The following is a 19441-nucleotide window of genomic DNA, read 5'->3' on the forward strand; positions in this document are numbered from 1 at the left end:
GGTCTCATCCTCTAAGGGACCAACATTTACTTTAGCCACCCTTTTTCTTTTTATATAACTATAAAAACTCTTACTATCTGTTTTTATATTTTTTGCTAATTTACTTTCATAATCTATCTTCCCTTTCTTAATCAATCTTTTTGTTATTTTTTGCTGTCTTTTAAAGTTTTCCCAGACCTCTATCCTCCCACTAGATTTGGCTATATGCCCTTGTTTTTAGTCGAATACTATACTTAATTTCTTTACTTAGCCACGGATGGCTGTCTTTTCTTTTACACCCTTTTCTTCTCAGTGGAATATATATTTTTTGGAAGTTGTAAAATAACTCCTTAAATGTACACCACAGATCATGTATCGTCTTACCCTTTTCATCTATTTTCCCAATCCACTCTACTCAATTCCGCTCTCATACCTTCATAGTCTCCTTTATTCAAGCTTAGCACGCTTGTTTGAGATCCAACCTTCTCACCCTCTAATTGAATATGGAATTCAATCATGTTATGGTCACTCATTCCAAGGGGATCCTTTACGAGGACATTTTTAATTAATCCTGCCTCGTTACACAGGACCAGATCTAAGGTTGCCTGCCCCCTGGTCGGTTCAGTTACATACTGCTCAAGAAACCCATCCCTAATACACTCAATGAACTCATCCTCAAGGCAGCCCTGCCCAATTTGATTTGTCCAATTAATATGATAGTTAAAATCCCCCATATTTATAGATGTTCCCTCAAGCCTCAACTATTTGCTGATTGATACTCCGTCCAACAGAGTTGTCACAGTTCGGAGGCCTATAGACTGCGCCCACTAGTGTTTTTTTCCCCTTATTATTCCTTACCTCCACCCAAACTGTTTCATTGTCCTGATCTTTTGACCCAATATCATTTCTCTGTATTACAGTGATTCCTTCCTTTATTAACATTGCCACCCCACCTCCCCTTCCTTCCTGCCTGTCCTTCCTGATCGTTAAATAACCTGGTATGTTTAATTCCCAGGCATTGTCACCCTGCAGCCATGTTTCTGTAATGGCCACTAGATCATACCCATATGTAGTTATTTGTGCCATTAACTCATCTATTTTGTTACGAATGCTACGTGCATTCAGATAGAGAACTTTCAAAGATGTTTTGTGACACTTAGTTCCTGCTTTTGCCCTTTTTATTACTTTACCTTTTACTCCATACCTTCTGCCCCTTCCTGACATGCTCTGGTTTTTAATTTCCCCACTGCTACCTAAGTCTATGACCTTCTCTGTTGTCATTTGTATTATTTGCTCTCTAGGAACCTCCCCCCCACTAGTTAGTTTAAAGCCCTCTCTACAGCCCTAGTTATATGATCCGCCAGGACTCTAGTCCCAGCACTGGCCAAGTGAAGCCCGTCCCAACGGAACAGCTCCCTCCTGCCCCAGTACTGGTGCCAGTGTCCCAGGAAGCAAAACCCATTTCTCCCACACCAGTCTTTGAGCCACGCATTTAACTCTCTAATTTTGTTTGTCCTAGCCAAATTCGCTCGTGGCTCAGGTAATAATCCAGAATTACCCTTGTGGTTCTGCTTTTTAATTTGGCCCCTAGCTGCTCAAACTCCCTCAGCAGAACCTCCTTCCTTGTCCTATCTATGTCGTTGGTACCAACATGGACCACGACAACTGGATCCTCCCCCTCCCACTCCAAGTTTCTCTCCAGTCCAGAGGAGATGTCCTTAACCCTGGCACCGGGCAGGCAACACAGCCTTCGGGACTCTCGCTCTCGGCTGCAGAGAACTCTATCTATCCCCCTAACGATACTATCCCCGACCACTACAACATTTCTTTTAACTCCCCCCACTTGAGTGGCCCCCCGCTCCACGGTGCTATGGCCCGGTTGCTCATCCTCCCCGCAGTCCCTGTTCCCATCCTCACAGGGAGTAAGAGCCTCGAACCTGTTGGACAAGTTCAAGGGCTGCGGCTCCTCCAACACTACCTCCTGGATCCCCGTACCTGCCTCACTTCTAGTCACACCATCCTGAACCTGGCCACGGACTACATCTGAATTAATTAATCTAATTGGTGTGACTATCTCCTGATACACAGTTCCAGTTTTTTATATAATCTTAGATCATTACCTTAATACTTATCCCCCATATTTATGTTAGTTCTCCCGGGTTCCACTGCTCCTTCCTCTGAGCCCTGGTTTAGAAGTCACTGGCAGGAAGAACAGGGATGCTGAAAGGACCGGGACAGGTTACACTTCTGAGCTCGATTATGGCATTCTGGGAAATTATTTTCTGAACAGTGAGTCTGTCTCATTTACTTTCCACAGTCTGAAATTGTAAAGCGGGTAACCACCCACTTAACGCACCTAGTATTAACCCATTTAACACTCCTGGTAATAACCCATTTAACACACCGGGTATCAACCCATTTAACACACCTGGTATTAACCCATTTAACACTCCTGGTATTAACCCATTTCACACACCGGGTATCAACTCATTTAACACACCTGGTATTAATCCATTTAACACACCGGGTATCAGCCCATTTCACACACCTGGTATCAACCCATTTAACACTCCTGGTATTAACCCATTTAACACACCGGGTATCAACTCATTTAACACTCCTGGTATTAACCCATTTAACATGCCGGGTAGTAACCAATTTCACACACCGGGTATTAACCGATTTAACACAACGGACATTAACCCAGTTAACACACTGGACATTAACCCATTTAACACAACGGGTATTAACCAATTTAACACAACTGACATTAACCCAGTTAACACACTGGACATTAACCCATTTAACACACCTGATATTAACCCATTTAACACGCCAGGTATTAACCCATTTAACACACAGGGTATTAACCCATTTAACACACTGGGTAATAACCATTTAACACACTGGGTAATAACCATTTAACACACTGGGTATTAACCCATTCAACACACCGGGTATGTAGCTATTCAACATAGACAGGTATAATAACAGGCACAGTCTCAAGTCTTGCTGGACTATTGATGCCAACACCGATATTTGAGATTCGGCACAAATAACAACAGGGATGGTGGAATGAGTTTATTCTGGAGAGTTTTTTTTAATGATAATTTAAAAAGATTTCATGATAATGTGTTAACAGTAGTTTAATGAATACACATACATTATATACATTTTACAGAGAGTATGACGCTTATCTAAATTTGCAAACTCTAGCCAACTCGGGTCTGCTGCAGGTGTCTACTGCTGTTCAGTTAAATTAGTCACTTCCTTAAGAAATCCGGTAACTTGATTTTTCCAGAGGAGAACTACAAGTGGTTTTCTATTACTGCTGTAGCAGGAGCGGGAAATGTGCAGCAATGTGACCAGGGAATGTGCTGTAACGGTATCCGGGAGTGTGCAGCCTCGGAATTGGGGAGTATGCGGTATTGGGAATGGGGAAGCGCTGTAATGGTAACACTGAATGTGCTGTATGGGACACGGTAGTTTCCCATACTGGGACCAAGGAGTGTGCTGCACAGGAACCCAGTTGTGAAGCAATGTCGGCCCGTATTTTCCAATCAGAGGATTCCTGCATGCGCCCTTACCTGAGGGCTCCGGAGTTCCGGACATTTCCACTCCTGAGCCTCTGCTCTACGAAATGCACAGGGCCCAGGTCTCCCACGGGTGCAGGCAGTTCGCAAGCGTCCCTGGGATCACGTGCGCCATGGGGAACCAATGAAAGAAGGGAATCCCCCTTCATATATTTGACAGGGCTCTCAGCTTAGACCTGTCAAAATTATGAATGGGCATCAATGAAAAAATATATCAGAACAATAAATATATATTTTTTTAAATCACGTTTTTAAAATTATTTAAAATTACATTAAATTAAATATTTTAAACAAAAATGTAATTATTTCAAAAAAATATATAAATTTTACGGGGTTAAAATAAACTTACCTTTTTTAAATGTATTTTAAATGATAAATGAGTGAAAAAAAATATTTTTACTTTTTTAAACTCTTTGCTGGTAAAAGCAGGCCTTACGCCTCCTTTTACCAGGCAAAACATTTTAAAGAGATTTCAGCGGGCGGAGATATTGCAGAAAGCGGAACACTCTGCCCGCAGTGGCCCTTCTCTTGTGCATGCACATGATCAGCTGAGAGGATGCTTGACAGATCGGAAGGGCCGGTTTTCAGGGCATGAGCTTCACATGCGTGAATCCGGCACTTATGAGGTCCCGACAGGTGTGTACACAGCTCGTACACACCCGTAGGGATTGGAAAATGTGGGCCATTATTCCCAACTAATTTGGCAAGAACTCTATATGTGGACGAAATTATCACTGGGCAAAATGTCATTTATTTCAGGTCACATTCTGTTTCATTCAACAACAGGTAAAACATACATAACACTGAATGGGATGCAATATGTTCGCTTTAATCAGAACGGCATCTGCCCAGAAATGTACAAAATGAAGAACAGGCTTAGGCGAACGCACGGGGTTGACTGGAATTTAATATAGATTGTTTCCTTTTCAATATCTTTCCCAGTGACGAGGCAGAGATGAATATATATCGCAACCATCCTGCTGCCTTAAATTTTTCTGATCTTTATTTTTAAAACAAGTCTTCCTTTACAGACTAGCACAGATCGGATAAAGCTGTCAACTCTGAGGATCTAAACCCGGTCTGAATGTCGGGAAATTTCACACGATTTGTCTATTTTTTGGAATCAGTCACAACAAGGACTCATTGCCAAAACACCCTTGTACTGCGACCTCAGCATGAGACTGAGTAAAGCAGTTACCCACTCCTGGGCGAGTATCTGCTAAAACCACAGCTGTAGATAGCTTGTGTCCGGGTCCTGTCCTTGCGCAAAAAGGCGAGAAGGTCCCCAAGTATGATATTAACTTGCGTTTTAACACTGGACCAGATTGTGAAATGTTTCCGAAAATATGAAGGCCAATGGAACCCAGTGAAATCTACACATGAAACAAAAATACAGGATACTGTTAGAAAGTGTTAGGCCTTCTCATCTATTTAATTTGTTCATCATTGCGAGGGGGTACTTCACTCCTCTCCTCAACTCCTCTCTAAATTTCCTCTGGGTCACTGCATAAATAAAAGTGTTTGTGCAGCAACTCAGGAGCTGGAGCATGAAGCCGATTTCAGGTACAAATGTCGGCAGAGGGACAGGATATCCCAAGTAATCCAACCGTCTCAGTATAGAACAAACCATAAACACCACCCATAACTGTATGAAATTCCCTGATATAACGAACAGTACAATCATGGATTTCCTACGGCTCTCCATCTCTGGGTCAGTGGGACTCTCGCCACTGCTCCGAGCCCGGAGTCTGCTGCGGGCTCTGTTGGCCACTAAAACGTGCCTGACTGTTAAAGCATTGAACAGTAGAATCAAAAGAAACGGAATAAATGGCATTAAGATATAATTCATTAATTCAACCATGGCCCAGACCAGTGAACGTGATACAACAAGGGTAACGCGGCAAAACCAGGGAGTGTTAGAAAGCCAATACTGATTTGTATATAGAAAATACCAGAAAATGTTCTTCAAACAGCTCAGCACAGTCACTGTGCCTAGAACCACAGCCGCCATTTTCTCGGTGCAATATATAGATTTCACCTTCTGACAACAGATGGCCACGAATCGATCAAAAGTGAAAGTGACTGTAAACCAGACAGAACAGTCTGTGGCGGCATAAAGCAGGACGGCGTGAATATTACACACTCTAGTGTCCCTCAAAAACAAAAATTCTTTCCGATAAACAATAGGAATCTGCCTCAGTATCAGATCGATGATCACGACCAGTAGATCTGCCGCTGCCATGGCCACCAGGTAGTGAGTGACACATTTGGAGAGTCCACACTTTCCCCGAGACAGGATCGCAATCGTCACCACGTTAACTGTGTGCAGCAATAAAATACGATAATCATTCACCAGACATGGGGCATTAACAGTAGTTTTTCGTGTTTGCATGGAAGTAACAGTCCGTTATATAACAGGGACATTAACGTTCTTCACAATTACCTGAAATTGTTCGAAAATGTGCAGCTCAGCTTTGCATCCAGTGATGGATCGTGATTATTCTACCTGTGATAGGGCATCCTGGAGATAGGGCTTGTACTCAGAGTGCCAGCGATAAATCGTCATTTAAGTGGCACAACGTGATCAAATTACACAGGGTAGTAATGTATTCCCTGGAGTATATAATATTACAGGTGATCCATTTAAGATGATTATAGGATTTGATGGAGTATATAGGGGTAACCTAATATCTCTTTTGGCGGAGTCACTAAAATTAAAGCTAGGCCGTTCAAGGGTTCAAGGAAGCACTTCTTTACCCCAGGCTGAGATAGATTTTTGGATCCAAGGAGAATCAAGGAATATGGAGATCTGGAGGGAAAGTTGAGTTCAGGTCGATGATCAGCCATGATCATATAGAATGGCCGAGCAGGCTCGAGGGGCCGTATGGCCATCTCCTGCTCTTACTTCTTATTTTCTTATGTTCTTACAAGAAGGAATGTGTAAATTGTGACCTCTGTCCCCAAAAATGCTTTTCAGGTTGTGGCTCAAGTAAAATATCAAACTGAAAGTGATAGATTATTGATAGACAAGGGTGTTTAGGCATATGGAACCAAGGCTGGTCGATGGAGCGAAGCTAAAACTCATCCAGTATCTATTTGAATGGTGGGGCAGGCTCGAGGGGATTAAAAGTCTGCATCGCATTTATTAAAGAAACCAAGGTTAAAAACAGAAACTGGATTTTGGTATACATACAAAAGCAACGAATTGAGAATTGGGAGCCTCACTTGCAACTGAGCCAGCGGAGAAGGAACAGTTGGAAAATTCTGAAATGTGAATTGCAGTGTGTATGTGTGAGTTAGTTGTTGTGGTGTTATATTTGAACTAAATGTCCCAAAGTGCTGTGATGCGCATAAAGGCATGGGAGTAAGAGGAATGGGTGAATATTTTGAGCACTCTGAATGGGATATTGAGATAGCAACACCCATTCTGGTCATGCAATTACTATGGTCACTTTTATTCAAGGCATTGAGCGCTTCAGTGTAATTTCAGAAATCAAAACTTCCCATTCAATGCTTGTAATGTAATTTTCTGCTACTGGCCTGAAATATTAAATACAGTATCCCTGCTTGTTTTGGATGTGAGACGTGAGGCACAGTCAGATCCTCTCAGAAACCCCACAGTGCAGATAGAGGCCATTTCGGCCCATCGAGACTGCACCGACACATATCCCACCCGATCCCTGTAACCCCTACGCCAACACATATCCCACCCTATCCCCGTAACCACACGTATTTAATCCCCCTAACACTAAGGGTCAATTTATCATAGCCAATCATCCTAACCCACACAACTTTGGACTGTGGGACGAAACCAGAGCACCCGGAGGAAACCCACACAAACACGAGGAGAATGTACAAACCCCACACAGACAGTCAACCGAGGCCGAATTCGAACCCGGGTCTCTGGCGGTGTGAGGCAACAGTGCTAACCACTATGCCACCGTGCTGCCACCTCTGCTCCTGGATTACCAATGGTCAATCATTGGTTCAGACGAGTTACAGTCACACTACGCTGCATGCTCGGTAATTGAATATACAGAGTCACTAAATATACAAAGGCAAAAAATTAACATTTAATGCAGTTCATGTTGCAGGCAGGTTTTCAGGTATTAAATGTAGCATTTATAACAATGATCATGTCTTGTAAATGGTGGCATAATATGAATGATAATATAACAGACCATCTTGTGATTTCAGAAAAGAGCTTAATTCTAGACAAATAATGCTAATCTTGTTCTCTCCCTCAGATGTTTTTAACTCAATCGATTTCAAATTAATGAACAGAGCATGACACAATCATTGATCGAATGGGTTCAATCGCAAAACATTCCCCTTTCAAACATTGAGGATACAAATGAGAGATACGATGAACAGTACAAAATGGCAAGTGTCCTACGCAGAGATATGAAGAACTGTACCAAGGATGCACGGGATTAACTAATAATATTAATTAATTTATCAAATCTCATTAAATGAGTTCAATAGTAATAAACAGTAGGTCAAACTTACAATTCTATCGTAACATTTCAAAAACTGTGACACTGACATAGAGCAGGAAACGTTGGAAAGTGAGACAGCTGGACCAAATTGAATCATCGATGCATTTGTGATTTATCTGTTAGGATTGATTTGTACAATGAAATAAATGAAAGTATCCTGAAGAATCCGAAGACTGTGTGAGGTCATAAAGCAATTTATCATCTGACATTCTGACTCAGTATTTACAGCAAGGAAAGAGAATAATCGCGGGACATGTCTTCTGCTGTAGACTGAAAGAACAATGGGGTCTTTATGTGATTGGCTGAAATGTAACTATTGTGACAAGTTAGGATGGACCAGTCATTGCATTGAACCAATGATTGGGAGTTCACATCAGTGGAGCCTGTGCCATTATAAAACACAAACACCAGAGAAAAAGAGAAAGATGGAAATAAAGCAATAAAGAAGAAAGAGAGAAAGAGTGAAAGAATGTATAAAGAAAGGAGAAAAGAAAAAACAAATAAAAAAGGAACAAAGAAAGGAAGAAGAAAAGAAAGAAAATAAGAGAGAAAAAAGAGTGAAAGAGAGAGAAATTAAGAAAAAAGAAAGAATGAAAGGAATGAAAGAAGAAAGAAATTAAGAAAGAGAAAGAGAGAGAGAATTAATGAAAGAAAGAAAGAAATAAAGAGAGAAAGATACAAAGAAAGAAAGAAAGAAAGGAAGGAAGGAAGGGAGAAAGGAAGGAAGGGAAGGAGAAAGAACGAACGAAATTAAGAAGGAAGAGAGAAAGAGCGAAAGAATGTAATAAAGGAAGGAATAAAGAAAGAAAAGAAAGAAATAAGGAAAGAAAGGATAGAAGAAATAAAACATAAGTTAAATAAGAAGAAAGAGAAAGAGCAAAATAATGAAATTAAGAATAGAAGAAAAACAGAAAGGAAAAAGAAAGAAAGGTTAGAAGAAAGAAAAAATAAATTAAGTACAAAGAAGAGAAAGAGTGAAAGAATTAAATAAAGAACGGAATAAGGTAAGAAAGGAAGGAAGAAAGAAAGAATGAAAGAAAGAAGGAAGGAAAGAAAGATAGAAAGGATGAAAGAAAAAAAGAAACAAACAAACAAACAAAAAATAATAAATTAAGTAAGATGAAAGGTAAAGAGGAAATGAATGAAATAAAGAACAGAATAAGGACAGGAAGAAGGAAAGAAAGAAAGAAAGAAAGAAAGAAGGATGAAGGAAAGAAAGAATGTTGTAAGAAAGAAAGAAACAATGAAGAGAGAAAACAGAAAGAAAAGAAAGAAACAATGATGGAAATAGTTTGCGAAAATCGCTGAAGTTTCTTTCACAACAATAAAAGGAACGAGTCCATTTTAAACACACAACATAAAGAAAGTTTAAAATCTATAAAAGGAAAGAATGGAAAAAGTGAAAGAATGGAAGAAAGAGTGAAAGACAGAAAGAAAGAGTGAAAGAAATAAAGAAAGACAGAAAGAAAGAGTGAAAGAACGAAAGAAAGAATGAATGAAAGTTGGAAAGAAAGAAGAGCTCTCATTTCTATCAGACCTTTCACAACCTCCGGACGTCCAATAGTGCTATACTGCCTGAGGAGTAATTTGAAGTGTAGTTACTGCTGTCATATAAGGAAAGTAATAAAACAAAGAGCTGCCCACACGGAATAAGATGTCACATATTTTTATGCTCCAGTTCCTGAAGTAACTGACCCAGGTAGTAACTTACCTGGGACACCGACTGCAGCTAGGATGGGATAATAAATCATTTGTATCTCGTTAATCACCCATAGAATCTTGAGCTTGAGTGGAAAACTAAGAGACATTTTATCCCTTTCTGTTATTATCGATGATTCGATGGTTGGTGGTGATGCTGGGAGCGATTCTCCAATTGACACGTTGAAATAAAGCCCCTTATTTATTGAAGAGAAAATTCATCCAGTCAGAAAGTCGGCTCCCCTGCTGATTGGGTTTAATTGCAGTCATTGAACAAACAGATGACGCCAGCAAATTTCAGAAGAATTTTAACAAGAAGAGCGGAATTCCCAATCCATTCAAACCCCTAAGGCCAGGATGCAGGCTGCACATTCATATACCCATACAATTCTTAGAATTCTAACAAGAATTTCCATAGATGCCTTTCCTTACTAAAGCTATAAGGAAATACCGGGATGTCCCAGTGTCAAACAAAAAAAACGCAACTGCACCATATTACAGGGGAAATACTAACAAAGAACATTAGCAGAAAGCTAAACAAAGGAAACTTATGAACTTAAATAATAATGTTAATCCCAGTGTGCAGCACACCCTCCAGTCCCTGCGCTGCAGTTTCCACAGATGCTTCCTGACCTGTAGACTGTTTACTGCATGTTCTGCCCTTATTTCAGATTTCCAGCACCCGCAGCATTCTGATTCTGTTTTAAGAATTTATTACCCATAGTCTGACCATTTATTCTGGGGCCCCACTAACATAAGATCCATTCACCGCAGAACATATCTATCCCAGTTGATGGCATCCATCACAATATGTATGTTATGCAGAAAGAAAGAAAGTTGGCATAAAGAAAGAAAAAAGAATGTAAAAAGCAAGAAAGAAAGACATAAAATGTACTGTTGTAAAGTAAGGCAATATTGGAACAAGCACTGATCACATTTAAATGCAGAAATCCTAGAGATCATGTATTGTTGATTAATATAATGTTTAATATTTTTGATTCATTAACAGGGAGAGGGATTTCAGACCAGCCGATTTACTGTTTGTACTCCAGCATATTACCGCCACATGTTAGTGCTTTATCTATATTGGATGGCGATTATCTGAACAAGCGTGCCGCCCACATCTTCAGCAACTTCCGACCTGCTGATATTGTTTAGCTGCAACTTCAGCACTTTGCCGCTAACTCCAGCTACTCACTGATGCGCCATGTTTTACCCACTTATTACCGTGAAAGACCAACAGTCGCCTTTTCCATTCCGCTCGTGCAATTGCCTCTTTGGCCTGTGGTTCATCAATTCTTTCACCAAATATATGATTACAAATTAACCCCTCACTGAGCAGGTCAGTTCAATTCAATATACCTTCAGCATTCTGACAAGCAGTGACACGCCTATTTGCTAATTCCTTTACTCTGTGTTCATCTCAAACATCCACAGCTATTCAACGACTGAACCTAATAGTACCTACTGTTTCACTACCTCTCCATCTCACTAACCAACATTGATTCACCTAAAGACCCTCGTACTGCACTTCACACCACTCCCTCGATTTCACTGAACAACACTGATTTGCCTGTTATGGCCAGTGCTACCCTTTCCACTAAATCTCCAACTTACTGACCAGCATTAATTCACCTATTTAGCCGAGTAATACCCGTTCCATACGCGCTCCAACTCACTGACCAGCATTGACTCATCCATTGAGCCTCTTACTAACAGTTCCACTAACCGATCTATCTCAGTAACCTGCACTGACTCGCCTATTGAGCCTGTAATATCGGTACCACTACAACTATCTCACTGACCTGAAACGAGTCAACTGTTTTACCTCGTACTATCCAGCCCTCTATCCCCTCCTTCCCACTGACCAGCACTGAGTTGCCCGTTGATCTCAGCACTACCCTTTTCACTGGCCATCTATCACATTGAAGCGCACTTTTTGATACTAATTCAGCCCAACCACTTGCCATGCCATCTCACTGACCAGCACTGAATCACCACGACCATATAATATTAACCTTTGCACTGTGGGACTGACTAATCTGTGCAAAGGGCCATGATACGACATTAATTCTAGGAATTAACATTTCATCAGCAAAAATACTTTATTTTTTATGTTTCACATTTAATGGAGAAAAAGCTCTCTCGATGCTTCATCCAGGCAACAGGTAGACCTCATCGCAAAGACAGAGATAATAAGAGAACTGACCAGACACTCAGTCAAAGTGGGGGTTTGTTAAGCAATGTATTAAACGGTCAGAGGGAGGTGCCAATAGTAGTGTTGAGCCCTAAGATCTACAAATCGCTCCCTAAACCTCCGAATCTCTACCACTCTCTCCTCATTAAACCGTTCCTTAAATTCGAACTTTGGAAAAAGCATTTAGTCTTGTGTCCTACTATCTCTTTATGTGACTGAGTGTCAAATTCTGGGTGATCCTGCTCCTGTGAAGCGCCTTGTGACGTTTTTCCATGTTAAAGGCGCTATGTGTATACAAGTTGTTGCTGCTGCTGTTGTTAATGAGAGAATACAAGAAAGCTGACAGGAAAGGGAATGGACAAGTGATGGGTATTATAGGATGGGAAAGTTATGGGGAAGGTCGCAGCATTCGATTAGTCTATAGGGCAAAGATGGAAATAAATACAATATTATGAATTATAAATTTGAGACGTTGGCGTAACAACATATAGTTTAGCTACGACGGAATTGCTAGGCCGTGTGCTTTGATCTGTGCTAGGATATGGGTTGCAGAGATGAGAATGTGTAGAAACTAAAAAGGGGGGGTTATATAGTGGGGTTCGTGTCTCTGGCCAGTCAGAAGTATCTGAGCTGCTCCAGAGCCCCGTGCAGTTTCGAATCGCTCCCCTTTTCTGGTTCTGACCACCGGACTTATTCAGCAACGATGTAGACAAAATGAGACTCGTGGTTGGGTGCAAAGAAGACCAGTATTTATTGAGATGAAAGAAATAACTTGAAAATAATCAATACAGCACACCTATGCTTAATACAGCACTGTTACTTAATACAGTACACCTTTGCTTACTACAGCACACCTTTTGCTTAGTGCAGCACACTATTACTTGATACAGCACTCTTTTGCTTACTACAGCACACCTTTGCTTAGTACAGCACTCTTTTGCTTATTACAGCAGCCTTTTACTTAATGCAGCACACTTTAACTTAATAGGGGAGCAGAAAACAGACATATCGAGGGAAAATTGACTAAAATTACAATTTAACAAAAATTCCCCTTAATTCCCACCCCTAATACCTATCTAGGTTGCCTTGTAATGGGCCATAAAAATCTATGCTTACCAGTGAACGCCTGCTACGTGCCCTTGCGGTCTTACATTCTACACCGCCCCGAAGTAGAGATACCCCGGTATTTAAAAGTAACTGCTGGTATTCCACTTCTTTGGGCGGGCTGTTGAGTTGTTCTTCTTGCAGGCAGAGCACGGAGGCGAGGCGGCAGAGAGAGAGGGAGATGGCTTCCTAAGAGGCTATTTTTATAGCCCATTCGGAGCCGTAATCTTCGCGCCCAAATCCGGATGTATCTGGGCTATACAAAAGGGGTCAAACTGTCCCCATTGACTGCATGGGTTTGAATGTATTACCCCATTCATTTGACTGGTATTCGCTCAGTTTAAATGTCTTACTGAATTTCAGTCAACAGCATTCAAATGCTCTGTAAACAAACCCATTGTCCTGTGGTCAGTCCAACCGCAATTGTTTGACAGCTTTAAGTACATAAGCCTTTGTGTCAACATTGTAGAGAGTTCTCTAAACAAACATCCATTGTCCTGTAGGTGAAATTTCCTAAACTGCAGTTGATTGACAGTTTTAAGTAGTTCATGCATTCACACAGGCTGGTGATTTCAAGTCCTTTTGTCAGCCCGTGCATGAAGTGATACAGGCAGACGTTATTTTGTCTTCTGCCACGAGGTCTGACAGCCATTTTGATACCCTGGGTTTTAAGGTATATTCCACCCAGGTTTTCTTTAATCAAAAAAATAATCTTCAGGGCTGTGGAAATTTTCTAAATTCTTGCAAAACCTTACCGTCCCCCATCGGATACTAAAACTTCCTTGGAGTATCCTGTCCGAAGGTGATCAATAATTTCTGACCCCCCACAAACAACCTTCCCTTATACTTATCTATCTTTCATCCCCCGACAACTCCACCTCCCCTACCCAGACAGAAACGCAGTACACGGTAGGCATCTATTGACAGAAAAACAAGATTAGTTACAATAATTCAAACACGGAGGGGGTCCAATTCCCCTGCACCACTGAGCATTCACAATAATTCAAGCATGGAGGAGGTCCAATGCACCTGCACCACTTGTGACATAGTTTTAACACGATACAACATCTTCAATGGGATTACCACCAAGCCAAAACATATCTGCTAAAAATACAAATGGAAGAAAACGAGCTTCCCCTTTTCAAAAAAAATAAATGCAATTGCCTGACACTTTATTAAATGGCACCATCCTCCAGCCATAACTGTTCTTCAAACTTTCACAATCTACAAATACAACAATTCATAGGCATTTGTTCAATTAACTCTAAACAAGTAGTACAGCTTCACAGTTAGGAACTATGTTCACACATTATTTCCTTTGGAGTTGGGCCCAGTACATAATGCAAAATATAAAATAATTAACAAGCTTTTGTAAACTCTTAATCTTAATCTGGGTTTCCAAGAAAAGTTTAAACGCTGTGGGCATCTGCCTCCTGCAGACCCCTCTTTTCGTGGGCTAGGGGTGCTCCTTTCCTCGAGCACCCAAAGACACGGTGGTCCTCTGTACCTACCGGAACTCTGAAAAATACTTTAAAAAAAGAACATCTTGCCAGATCCCCTGGCTCGGGGGAGTGAGATCGGGTCCCGCGACCTTGGCTCACATATTACAATGCTCTGGAACAGTACCATACTTAAAACTTATACTCTAATAATTAACACTACCGAATTGCAATATAAAATTTAAATTAACACATTCTAACTTAATCCTCTATACACATTTTTTGAACAAAGCTATATACAAGCGCCACCCATCTCTGGGCGGCCAGCCAAATCCCTGTTTGGGCTGCCCCAGGCTGCTCCCTGTGGCGTGGCTGGAGTGATTCCAACTTCTGGTCCCTCGCAACTTATGGCTGCTGGTTGGGGACTTCTGTCTTTTGGCTTCTCCCTGACTCGGGAGTCCGCCCTATTCCACTGGAAAGCTGGTGACCATAATTCCTTGGGCTGGGGTACCCGAAGAGATCTCCTAGGGAGTCTTGATGGTGGGGCGACCCTGGGGAGCGGACCCTTATCTCGGGACACACTCCTTGCTGGCTGGGGACCTTCTCCTTCGGGTCCCTCCTTGCCATCGGCTGCTGGTGGCTGAGAGACTTCCCCTTCAGGTCTGAAACCTGGTTCAGGCTCCTCCCCAGAGTCCCACAAGAGAGGGGGAATCGCTCAGGCCAAGTGCTGGGGAACTTCACTCACGCACGTGACTGAACCTGCGTGTGAAGTCTGTGTGTGTGTACACGCTGTAGGCTGATGATTTCTGACCTCAGGTACAATCCCAGCTGCCTGTTTCCCTGCCCCAGCTCAAACAACCTGCATTGTTTAATATAACTGGCAGCCTGCCAGTAATCCTGTTCTAAATCCTTTTCCCTTACCAGGGCGGCCTTAAAGGCGGAATCTTGGGGCTTGGACCTGCTTTTGGTCTGGGGCCAAAACTATACCCTGTGTGCCTCCCTTGTCACGGATTGCAGCTACCGGACCTGCTCTACAGGGGTCCCAGAACTCTCCTTCCTTGTCCCCCAGCTAAAATAACTTACACTGGTCATGATTGGCTCCTCCCCTAACACAAGCCACAGCGCCTGCCTGTGCAGCCTGTGAGCTTGTACCTGCTGCGGGCTGAGGATTTCTGACCTCAGGTATCACTCCCAGTTGCCTGTTTCCCTGTGGGTCCCATTAAGCTAAATGGGACCTTGTTAGACCGGGATGAATTGGTCAGGTCTTCCGAGTGGACCACCGTGCTGGAGGCTCCAATGTCCATCGAATATCTCCCCTGCACCATCTTCACCTCATCTTATCATAGGGCCTGCTCCCCTCAGCATTTTCTCGGAGACACAGGTCAACTTGTTGCGCTGGCTCTAGTCATTGCTGGGAGTGGAATGGGGCAGACAGGTTCAAAGCACCGGTGCTATTCTCCCCTGGCCAGTCAGAAGAGACCGTAGGGGCTATAAAAATGACTCAATTGCAGCGGGAGGGATATCTGGCCTGCCTTTTGGGCTGGGGCTGTGGGATCCTTTCCCTTGTTCTCCTTCCAGGGATTTTACAGTCTTTTCTCCAGTGACCATCTTTCCCGTACCCATAACAATTTGATCTAGCCTGGGAGGGACTGTTACCCTTCTGGTGCCAATTTTTCTTACTCTGGCTCCCAGGTTTAACCTCATGGACTTTTGCCTTGGGTTGGGGCACCTCGAAACACCTCATGTTTCTGAAGGCTACTGTGAGCTGGCGGATCACCACTTCTTCAGTGGTCTGGGGGTGTCGGGGGTCAAACCAAGCCAGGACCTGGGCTTGGATCTGGGGTAGTCTGTTTGTCATAAGACAACGGAGCCAGTGAGTCAATTGGACTGGGTCCAGTGCTGCCCGCCCTGGCATTCCCGGGCATGCGCTCTGGTAGACTGGCCACAGCCTGTCTGCGAACGCCTGCGGGGACTCCCCTGGGAGCTGCACCATTCTTTCTACCCGGGCGGACTACCATCATTGGGTCCCATGGCCTCCAATATCTCATTCTTCCGATCCTCATAATCCTTCTGCCCCTTTTGCACTCGCCAGATAGGACCTGGAGGAGATCACCTCCCAGGGAAAACAGCAGCATTTTTGCTTGCTCTGCGTCATCGCAGTCATTAACACAAGTTGCCTTTTCTACCTCCCTGAAGTGCAGGGAGGGGTTTCCCTTTCGAGTGAGCTTGGGGATGTGGCTAACCATGTCCCTGAGCTGGTGGGAGCCATATGGCACCACAAACTAATTCTGGATGGCCCCTGGGTCAACTTCATCAACCGGCGGACTGTACCTCCGTTGTCGGAGGGGGTACACTGGTCCTGGTCCCGCCCTATCTAGCGGGGCCTGCTATGCTTCTTCTACCACCTCAACCTCCACCGTCCTTTGCTGCCAGAGCTCCTGAAAGCTCGGAGCTGTGGGTGGCGGTCGTGGGACCTCTGATTCACTGACCGACCTTGTTCTGGGTGTTGACTTTGAGACGGTTCTATTAGGGTTGTCGGTAAAATCCGACTGACCTGTCTTCGGGCTGATAAGACATATCATCCCCTTTGCCCTCTTTAAAGCCATATTCAAGCTTTCTATCTCTTCCCTTCAGGGGCCATGATTTGCTTCCTCAAACCCTTGGTCGCAGGCCAGCTTATATGCTGCCTTTACCTCCCTAAACTTTTCCTCTTGCTAATTTACTTCTTGTATGAGACGGGCGTTCTCCTCCCACACCCTCATCTCATTGCTCTTGGCCTCTGCAGCTAGGCACTTCAGGTACTCTAATTCGTAACTTGTGTGGCTTTTGGCCTCACTAAACTGGACCACCAGGCACTCTATCTTTGCTTGGTATTCTTCAAGCTCCCTTTCCTTATCCAAACTCTCTGCTCTAACTTCCCTAAGCCTGCGGGAACCTAACCACAAACAGATCAGTGGGATAAAAATAAACCCAATAACGGCTGCACTCTCCAGAACCAAACCACCGTCTGCTACATCGCATACTGTTGCCGATGGTCCTGCTGTGGTCGCCATTTTGTAGAAATTAAAAAGGGGTGGTTATATAGTTGGGTTCTTGTCTCTGGCCAGTCAGAAGTATCTGAGCTGCTCCAGAGCCCCGTGCGGTTTAGAATCACTCCCCTTTTCTGGTTCTGATCACCGGACCTATTCAGTAGCGATGTAGACAAAACGAGACTCGTGGTTGGGTGCAAAGAGACCAGTATTTTTTGAGATAAAAGAAATAAATTGAAAATAATCAATACAGCACACCTATGCTTAATACAGCACTTTTACTTAATACAGTACACCTTTGCTTACTACAGCACACCTTTTGCTTAGTACAGCACACTTTTACTCAATACATCACCCTTTTGCTTAATACAACACTATTTTGCTTACTACAGCACACCTTTGCTTAGTACAGCACTCTTTTGCTTAATACAGCAGACTTTTACTTAATGCAGCACACTTTAACTTAATAGGGGAGGAGAAAACGGACACATCGAGGGAAAATTGACTAAAATTACAATTGAACAAAAATTCACCTTAATTCCAACCCCTAATACCTATCTAGGTTGCCTTTTAATGGGCCAGAAAAATCTATGCTCACCAGTGAACGCCTGCTCCATGCCCTTGCGGTCTTATATTCTTCACTGCCCCAAAGTAGAGATACCCCAGTATTTAAAAGTAATTGCTGGTATTCCACTTCTTTGGGCGGGCTGTTGAGTTGTTCTTCTTGCAGGCAGAGCACGGAGGCGAGGCGGCAGAGAGAGAGGGAGATGGCTTCCTGAGGCTATTTTTATACCCCATTCAGAGCCATAATCTTCGCGCCCAAATCCGAATGTATTTGGGCTATACAAAAGCGGTCGAACTGTCCTCATTGACTGCAATGGGTTTGAATGTATTACCCCATTCATTTGACTGGTATTCGCTCAATTTAAATGTCTTACTGAATTTCAGTCAACAGCATTCAAATGGTTTGTAAACAAACCCATTGTCCTGTGGTCAGTCCAACCGCAATTGATTGACAGCTGTAAGTACATAAGCCTTTGTGTCAACATTGTAGAGAGTTCTGTAAACAAACATCCATTGTCCTGTGGGTGAAATTTCCTAAACTGCAGTTGACTGACAGTATTAACTAATTCATGCATTCACACAGGCTGGTGATTTCAATCCTTTTGTCAGCCCGTGCTTGATGAGATACAGACAGACTGCCTTTTGTCTTCTACCACGAGGTCTGACAGCCATTTTGATACCCTGGGTTTTAAGGTATATTCCACCCAGGTTTTCTTTAATCAAAAACATAATCTTCGGGGCTGCGGAAATATTCGAAATGTTTGCGAAACCTTACAAATGCTCTCAATATCATGAATGGTAGATGATGGGGGGCCGCCTGGATGATTATTGGAATTCTTGAGGTCGGAGATGAAAAGACACAGATGAGTTTTTCTGTGGTGGTTGGGATGTGACCAGAATTGAGGCGGGAGATGTGCCAGAGGTAGATATGGAATTGTTTTCTGATTAAGCTGGTGCTACGGCAGCGAGTTCGAATGGGGTCAAAGTTTGGTAGGCAGAATGGGTGAAATTAAAGAGAGGCGGGTGTTCAGGGGTAGAGTGTGGTTGGAGGATGTTGCAGTCTTGGATTGGTGGTAATCACTGATAATGAGAAAAGGGAAGCAGAACTGGGAGCTGAATGGATTGTATTTAGCTCAGTGACATAGAAACCCATGAGCTCCACGCATTGCTTAAAAATATAACGCTGTTCATTGAACGATGTGCACTTCTATATTCCACTGAGAAGAAAAGGGTGTAAAAGAAAAGACAGCCATCCGTGGCTAAGTAAAGAAATTAAGGATAGTATTCGACTAAAAACAAGAGCATATAAGGTAGCCAAATCTAGTGGGAGGATAGAGGA

At 42.9% G+C, this 19441-nt stretch overlaps 1 protein-coding gene across 1 annotated transcript; it reads right to left on the minus strand.

Moving 5' to 3' along the window:
• Positions 1-3963: 3963 nt before the first annotated feature.
• On the minus strand, positions 3964-5883 carry LOC147089536 (uncharacterized). The gene has a single exon (XM_085977092.1). The coding sequence runs from the start codon at positions 5812-5814 to the stop codon at positions 4996-4998; it is 819 nt and encodes a 272-aa protein (XP_085833218.1). The 5' UTR covers positions 5815-5883; the 3' UTR covers positions 3964-4995.
• Between the last annotated feature and the right edge of the window lie 13558 nt (positions 5884-19441).

The sequence above is a fragment of the Somniosus microcephalus genome, unplaced genomic scaffold (genome assembly GCF_052327205.1).
Source record: "Somniosus microcephalus isolate GS21.2 unplaced genomic scaffold, FLI_Smic_1.0 unresolved_chr4, whole genome shotgun sequence".
In the NCBI taxonomy this organism is placed as follows: domain Eukaryota; kingdom Metazoa; phylum Chordata; class Chondrichthyes; order Squaliformes; family Somniosidae; genus Somniosus; species Somniosus microcephalus.